This window comes from Centroberyx gerrardi, chromosome 3 (assembly GCF_048128805.1).
Source record: "Centroberyx gerrardi isolate f3 chromosome 3, fCenGer3.hap1.cur.20231027, whole genome shotgun sequence".
Classification (NCBI taxonomy): domain Eukaryota; kingdom Metazoa; phylum Chordata; class Actinopteri; order Beryciformes; family Berycidae; genus Centroberyx; species Centroberyx gerrardi.
Window position 1 is genome coordinate 8,442,308 of NC_135999.1, and position 8,712 is coordinate 8,451,019.

At 38.9% G+C, this 8,712-nt stretch overlaps 1 protein-coding gene across 1 annotated transcript; it reads right to left on the reverse strand.

Annotated features, from left to right (window-relative positions):
• Window positions 1-6,577: 6,577 nt before the first annotated feature.
• Window positions 6,578-8,204, reverse strand: LOC139922795 (intelectin-like). Its single transcript, XM_078282701.1, has 6 exons — window positions 8,135-8,204; window positions 7,943-8,002; window positions 7,676-7,729; window positions 7,353-7,555; window positions 7,160-7,258; window positions 6,578-6,845 (listed from the first exon to the last, which is right to left on the reverse strand). The coding sequence occupies exons 2-6, from the start codon at window positions 7,995-7,997 to the stop codon at window positions 6,693-6,695; spliced, it is 564 nt and encodes a 187-aa protein (XP_078138827.1). The 5' UTR covers window positions 7,998-8,002; window positions 8,135-8,204; the 3' UTR covers window positions 6,578-6,692.
• Window positions 8,205-8,712: the final 508 nt, after the last annotated feature.

Consider the following 8,712-nt stretch of genomic DNA (forward strand, 5'->3'; position numbering starts at 1 on the left):
AAAAACTACAAGAATGTAGTTGACAAAGATTTGTAATATATAGTACTTTTCATTTCGATCATTTGATTCTTTGTTGAAGAATTTCTAACTGTTTTTCAATTAAAATATACTGTATTTGTTATTGTATAGTGTGATAGCTACCAACAATATGTTATTGAGCTTTAGATGGAATGTCAGTTCATGGACTCTTAAGGCCATATAAGCTGTTTGTATCCTCATTATCTGCAATTAGCAAAAACAACCACAGTAAATTGAAATGACAATATTTGTTACATTCTTTAAGAAGCTATTTTCAAATAAAAATTGCTTTACAAATTACTGACTGTGGTTTTAGGTCTTCTGGAAAGAATTGAGTGGATGTTATTATTCCCAAGGGGGAAATTGTTCTGAAGCCTGCAATAAAGTCATAAAAAACACACATCAAAGTAAAACAATAAACCACGCAATAAAAGGTATTAGCAACCTGCCTTGACACATCAACAGCATCAAGTATCAAATCAATCAAGGTCCAACCATAAGTCACACCTTTTAAGTAGGGACCATAAAAGGCTTTGTACATAAATCACATGGCTTCACAGGATAAATGGACAAGAAGCTGTTTGTACTGCAAAACTCTTTTAATTCAATTCCCACTGGATATACCCACATTGTATTGATTTTGTAAAGACAGAGGGAGATGCTGAGAGGGAAACAGTTCTTTTTTCAATGAACATTGTGCTGAAGTATCATTTTGAATTGCCTTTATGTGAACAGAGAGAGAGAACCTTGGGCTTACTATCATGGCTTCAAAGTCAACTGACATAATCGTATAACATGCTGAAATTTCTTGCTTATCCTGACATGAGGAAATGTGTCCAGTCCAGTCAATTAAAATATAGAGCAGGGTGCTCCAGCACTCTCCAAAGAAACATTCAACATCACAACTGTTGAGAATACAGTCACAGATCTGATCAATTATGTCAGAGTGCTGTGCTCCTCTGTTCAGGATGGCTTTGCAGCAGAGCGGTAAACATTCCTTTTCTCACTGATATGCCAATCTGCTACTGTGAGATTTGGTCCTCCCTGTCGTCCTCCATCCTCCGTCATCCTCAATCATGTTTCTTCATCTTTTCATGGCCACATCAGCCTGAACTCATCACAGCAGTATCATCAGCATGAATTCCTGGTGAAATTGCAGCAAATAACATAAAAACCAATACACTGTTTTCCTGGTAAAGTTTTTTTTTTCTTTCAAATATGTATAAACCTGGTCAGAGTTTAGCTTAATATTTATTCAGATGTACTTGCTCTGAGAATACCATATTTTATCATTCCTTCTGTCACTGAAGCAATGAATCGCCTTTTTTACATTGACAATCAGCGAGGAAGGTGGTATCATACACATTAAAATTGTCTAACCCCCAACTGAAACCCTTTATATTCACCATAGACAAACAATAAAACACAAAAGAGTTATAATGGCCATTGATATTGCCGATAAGTTTATGCCAAATTTCATTGATTGGACTCAGCTGTGATTGTAAGACTTGGAAGGCTTTTTTGTTTATTTATCAAAATTGTGTTATCCACATGTCCCTAATCTTTGAATGTCACTCAAGTGTCATTTTATCAACTGATCAATCTTTACTATGTTGATGTAATATTAACTAACTCATGTCCAGTGGTTACCATCCTAGTTTATGTACCTCCAAAGATGGGTTTACCTTTAGGTTTTAAATATTCAGCTATTAGCTGGGTAAGCTCTTATCTGAATGGCCGAGAACAGATGGTGGATTAAATGGGGTGCTGTCTGAACCCAAAACTTCAGTGTCAGGAGTCCCTCGAGGGAGCATTCTTGGTCCACTGTTTTCTCATTATATGTTAATGACATGAAAGCTGCATGTTCTTCTGACCTCTTTGTTTATGCTGATAATTCTGCATTACTTACACACACTTACACAAAGATAAAAGTGTGACAGAAGACACCTTGAGTTCAGAGCTTTTGAAATTCAGAAGATGGTTAAGTGACAGTAAGCTGTCTCTTCATCTTGGGAAGACCAAGTCTATCTTATTTGGATCTAAGATGAAATTAAAGAAATCACCTTTTTTAAAGACAGAAGTTTTAAAGACTTAGGTGATACATTGATTACTGAGAAGGTATGGGTACATTATCTTAGTTGTCGTTTAGACAACACTCTTTTTGGAGTGAGTATGGCACAGAAAGTGCTTCCAAGATCAATAACCGGGAGACCTGCCGTATTGGGGAAACCCCAGAATACTGGCGACAGGAACACCATTGGGGAAAGTAACCTCCTACATGTCACCACAAGCACTTAGGTGCTTAATTGTAAACTCACCAATCAGGCGTAAGCACTATAAAAAGGCAATAGGCGAGTGTACTTGTCTTCAACAAAAATGGAAGGCAACGTTGCAGTAAGAGGAAGAAGAAGAGGGAGAGTGAGGATGAGAGGGGGAGCCCACAGAGGAAGAGGGGGTAGGGAGAGGAAGAGGAAGAGGTAGAGGTAGACCTGGAGGAGGACGTGGACAAAGAAGACGAGGACCAAATTTATCAGATGAGATTCGAGCGACATTGGTTGACCATGTTGTAAACCATGAGTTGACATTGAGAGAGGCTGGACAGAGAGTTCAGCCCAGCCTCAGCAGATATACTGTTGCAACAGTAATTCAGACATTTCGACAAGAGCACAGGTGAAAAACAACTTTTCTCTACTGTCTACAGTAAAATCAGTACAATATAGCCTACTATATGCACTACATCGGTACTTTTTGGTACCCATTCACTGCATTCCATGTTTGAAACAATGCCTTGTACGCTGTCCTGTGACATTTTACATGTATTTTGATTGGTCTACATAGGATTGAGGGTCGAGAACGTCAAGGAGGAAGGGGCCCCATATTCTCAGAGGAACAAGAGAGAGCTATCGTAAACATGGTTTTGGCCAATAATGCGATACGCCTCAGAGAAATTCAAACAAACATCCTCAATGACCACACAGTTTTCAATAATGTCCATCAGGTCTCTCTATCAACACTGGGGTGAATCCTTAAAAAACATCACATACAGATGAAACAACTCTACCAAGTGCCATTTGAAAGAAATTCTGAGAGAGTAAAAGACCTGTGGCATGAATATGTGGAGGTAAGTAATGTACACTTCAGTATTGTGCACTGCACACAGAACCTTTTTACATGTAAATTTATAGTAGGCAGTGGTGGGTAGAGTACTGGAAATCTATACTCAAGTAAAAGTACAATTACTCCCATAAAAAATGACTCAAGTAAAAGTGAAAATTACCATTTGAGAAACCTACTCAAGTAAAAGTAAAAAAGTACCTGGTTAATAAATTACTCAAAGTACAAGTTCCTTTCCATTTTAATATTTTTTAGGGTGTGCGGGCCAGTGCAAAATAATGAAAAAACAGCACTTGTTGATAAAACTTTCTTAGCCCTTTATAAAACAGAATATACGTGTTTAACTCTAGTATTTACAGACATTATCAAAGTAACCAAACCTATTACAGCCCCAAAATGCAGTAGATACCGAATACAATTCAATTAATTAAAACTCAGATTTTCTGTTCTGTAGTATTACTCCCTGTACCAAGACCTCAGTCAATCAACTAGAGAATGAAAACTTCTTTCCATTCACATTTTTCATTTGGGGATACCCATTTGTTGGAAGCTGCCTCTTGTTCTGGGGTTTGCTCCGTCATCATCGCATCGTGGTCAAAAGACAGGTGGTGCTTATTTATCTTGCAGGCAGCTGGCAACTTGGCATCTGCAGTAGAGGTGCTCCTCGCGCTCTCCCCCCCTACACTCAGTCCCCACATTTAGAGCAGACTAGTTGTAACAAAGGTATAAATGGCAAATGTAGTGAAGTAAAAGGTAGATTACTGGCTCAAAAATATACTCGAGTAAAGAGTAGAAGTACAGTTTAAAAAAAAGAACTAAAAGTACTCGTTCCTTAAAAAAAACTACTTTTTTACTCATGTGCGTTACTTGTAATGCGTTACTACCCACCCCTGATAGTAGGCCTATATTGAACTACACAATGTTGTCTTTTTTTCAGAGAGTTTTGCAAATGGATGCTGATGCAATCCCGCATGAATTTATCTTCATAGATGAGGCTGGGTTTAACCTGACAAAAGTAAGAAGAAGAGGGAGAAACATCATTGGCCACAGAGCTATTTTGAATGTCCCGGGCCAACGTGGTGGTAACATCACAATGTGCAATCACGCAGAATGGGGTCCTCCACCGCCATGCCAACACGGCCCACATACTCACATTTTTAGACAGACTACACAACATCGTCACAGCAGAAGACCAAATGGATGCAGAGCAGATGAGATACATTGTCATCTGGGACAATGTATCTTTCCACCGATCTGCTCTGGTCCAAAACTGGTTTCATCAGCATCCACAATTTTCACTCCAATACCTCCCACCATACTCTCCCTTCCTTAACCCCATTGAGGAGTTTTTTTCAGCATGACGGTGGAAGGTTTACGATCTCCAGCCCTATGTCAGGATACCCCTCATTCAAGCCATGGAGGAGGCCTGCGACCAAATTGATGCAGGGTCTGTGCAAGGATGGATTCGCCATTCAAGAAGATTCTTCCCTCGCTTGCGAGAGACGACATAGCCTGTGATGTGAACGAAGTGCTATGGCCAGATCCAGCTAGGCGAAGAGATGATGCTTAGGGTTTTTTTTTTAATTCATGCTTTCTTTTTTGTCTACTTTTTTTGTCTGTTTATGTACTATATTCTATTTAGAATATGTTCTGTTCTGATTTTCAGTGCAAAATGCAACCTTTGGAAATGCATGGATGTACTGACTGATTTTACAATGTGGAGAGAAATAAATATTTTCATCAGTGTGCAGTACTGGTCTTGTGTGTTATGTTTGGTCAGTATATTCATGTACTTTAACAATATCTCTGAAAAAATCAAACCCAGACTATATCATTAGAAAAGTAAGAAATGTTGAAAGTGTTTCAGATTGAGCACAGCAGTGTGTAACTGGTTCAAACAGAATCAGATTGTATGAACCATGTGTGTGCCATACGGTGACAAAATTGGGTTTTTATAAATTATTGTATAGTTTTGAATGAAGTGTTTAATTTTGTGAAAGATCTGAGGTGTTCTGCTACTTGTGTGTGTGGTTGTGTGAATTGTCTGTAGTGTTTTGACAAAATGAGCCCTGTTTTCAAAATCGTGCTTAAGCAATCGTAAAAAACTGTAAGATGAATGAGGGGTGTCCTGGTGGCTCAGTGGTCTAAAGCATGTGCCATGTAAACGTGATGTCCTGGGTTTGAATCTGGTCCAGTACCGTTGCTGCATGTCTTCCCAGTCTTTCCTGTCTCTCTTTACTTTGATCTGTCCAATAACGGCAAAAATGCCAAAAACGTACTCTTAAAAGAAGAAAAATGAGTGTCAGAGCTCTGATATAGGATTTGGCGATACTCTGAAAGACAACAAAAGCTAAACAACTGTTTTTAATTTGAATGAAGACCAGCAACAAACATTAAATGCTTATATGCTTAGTTGAAAAAGAAACAATCTATAATGGTTGAGCTATCCATCATAGTTAAAGGAAGAATCCTCAATACGAACCTAAAGCCTAAACAAATGGGTAGCCCCAGCACCAAAAATGAAAAAAAAAATAGTAATGGGTGTATGCTGTGCTCTTTAATTGATTGACTATTGACACAAATATCGATAACAGGCAAGTGCAAGTTTTTAATTATTTGCTGTATTTTGTGGCTATAAGTTTTGTTGACATTAGTAATATTTGAAAACAATACAGTAAAACAGACCAATGTGATATGCAATGGGTTAGAATGCTGTAAAAGCCTTGTTCTCCATCTATAAATCAAACTCTTCAAGAATGTAAGCGAAAATTTCCCAAATTCATGTGGCCAAAAAATCCAGATTGGGCATTTCATTGGTAATTACAACAAATACTGAAATATTTGGTTCAGTGGTCAAACCTATCATATGTAAATGTAAAGTGCTATAAAGAAGCTCTAAACTGACTTTCAAACTTTCAAAACACTCGTTGTGTGTCTGCAGACTCATACATGTGTATTGAAACACTTGGGTATAGCTCCGAAACCCTCACTTTAGTATTGATTTACCATGTTCTGTGTTTCAAAACCAAAATATTGTGTTTAAAGTGCTCCCAAACACTGATATTAGTGTTTCAACTTGAGCCCCACCTAAACACCAATCCCAGTGTTTCAACCGCTACATAGCACTGCTTACGGTGTTTCAGAACCTGATAGTGCTGTCTCCTTACTCCCCCTTCTAACAGTGTAAAAAGAGGTGACAATATATTATCATGTGGAGAAAAGGTAATTAAATAGGTTTAAAATAACCAGGCTACTGAAAGATGAAAATCAATACAACCACAGTACATTTTAATAAAGTGCAGGAAGTTAAACAGGAAAGAATCATACATTGTTGATAATGTAAGCCTTGACTCTTCAGTGTTTAGTTCACTCTACAGTGCCACACTAAAATGCTAATATGATACTGTTACTATTGTAGACGCCATCAGTGTCTGTAAGTGACACTATCAGTGTTGTCTGGAATTATCATTCCAACTAAGACAGATATAAACCTGGCCATATTGTATGGCCATACAGAGTAGCTGGGCCCAGCTCAGAGATGCAAACAACATGAGGGAACATCAGCGATAGAAGAGCAGCACAGCTGCCTCAGTAATTTGCCTGGATGCACTCCATCCACTGTTGGTCCCATAGCCATCCCAGTCAAAGGCAGTGAAGTCTCCACATTGTCTTGGTGCAGCCTCAGGGAAGTGTCCTCCTCCACCAATACAGAACTATAAAAATACACATACACATACACAGACTTGTGTTGTTACACGTGTGAAGACATTCCTCTGTCTTACATTAGTTCTGGTGTAACCTTAACCCTCAACTCCTACATGCCTAACCTTAACCTAATTTGGTAATCAGTACAGTTGTGAGGATTTCAGGACTTTTCAGGACAGGAGTTTAACCCTCTACACACTCTCTCATACACACACACACACACACACACACAAACAAACATGCATGCACACAAGGACATACTTCTTTGTTGTAATATCTGGCATTAGTGACCTACGGCAACAAATTAGTCACATAAACTGACTGTTTCCATATCGCATCCCGTTGGTCTGGTCCCAGAGCAGATGGCAGTGGCAGCATGCTCATTGTTGATAGCTCTGAAGGTGATGTAGCCTGGGTTAAACTGACCTGTAGGAGAAGCACAAAAAATACTAATAATAATAAAAATAATAATAATAATAATAATAATAATAAAATACTAATAATAATAAGATGACTCTGTTGGCCCAGTTCCCATCTCCGTCTGGCAGATTAACGTTGTCCCCCTGCTGGCTGGACCAGCGATCACCCAGTGTACATTTGCCATACATGTTGTTCTCATGTACGCTCGCCACCAGGGTCCAGCCACCGCCTGCAGTGGTCATGTCACAGAAAGTCTGGTAGACTGTGCCATGAGCAGTGGTCAGGTAGTACAACCCATCTAAAGGAATGAAGAGACAGAGGAGTGTGCAGTATTTTGTGACATGAAAATATCTGGTAGCAACAGACCGGATCAAGAACACCTAAACAACAACAATGCAATAACATGAGATTACTGCACCTGTGTTAACACTGGATTCATCTTTTAGTTGTTTGCAGCTTCTGGGCGCAGCACCTGCACAGAAAAGGTCAGATTCTGATTCATGGTATTCTAGCATCACCACCCTGCCCACATGTACAAGTGTTTGTCAGCTCAGTCTTAAAGGTAGGTTTCTATTACGATGTGTATTTGTATAAAACATAATTTTAGTGATTACAAGCACGAGAGCAGACAGTATCAGGGAAGTTATAGAGATAGATGATGAAGTGCTGTAGGTTAATGCCTTACCTGACACATGGTGAATGGTCAGGGGAAGGATCAAAAGAACGAACCAAATTGCCATGATGACTGAGGAGACCAAAAACAAATCTAATATCGGTTACAACATTCTGACCCCACCTTTAGATGTTTCAACATTCTTTTAACTTTACACTGCTATATATGCTAAACATCCATTTGATCCAATTTCGTGTGACTTACCTGGATAAATGTGATACACAGGCAAAGACAGACCAGAGCTTTCTGTACTTGCTCTTCTTCTCGCTATACTCTGTACTGTTCCCTGACTGATGGTTTATCTAAGAATGGGAAAAAAGGAAACAGTGGCATCATATGTTGACACCACAACCCTCCTCCTGTGGACTTTTCCCAACTCACTGCCCAACAAATAGGGAGTGGCCTGACAACAGTTATAAAGAACAATAAAAGGCAATGTAAGGGCAGTGTAAATGTAAAGTAATAATAATAATAATATCAGGAAGGCAAGATAAGAAGGCTTGTAGTTTGCAAAAGATAACAGAAAACACAAAAAAACTGTGATACAACAACAAGGACACCACTAAAAGCAATTAATACACGCAGAAAAATCATTTTACTGCATTTTCCTCAGTATTGTCATTTTGGTGAGAAACCGTTGTATGTGTGTCTGTAAGTGTCTGTGATAGAATCCTTAAAGGCAGAGAGAGAGATGAAACTGTAGCTCAAACTGCCTGCCTACCTATCTACCTACCTAGTCTCAAGCTGTTAAAGCTGTACTAAGTGATTTTCCGACCACTAGA

Bases quoted from the DNA above. Each gene is read 5' to 3' on its own strand.
- LOC139922795 (XM_078282701.1), bottom strand. From the start codon at position 7,997: ATGGCAATTTGGTTCGTTCTTTTGATCCTTCCCCTGACCATTCACCAT. The intron at 7,556-7,675 runs GTGCAGTAATCT...TCATTCCTTTAG, and splicing joins TGAATCCAGTGTTAACACAG to ATGGGTTGTACTACCTGACC. The intron at 7,259-7,352 runs GTCATCTTATTA...CCTACAGGTCAG, and splicing joins ATGGGAACTGGGCCAACAGA to TTTAACCCAGGCTACATCAC.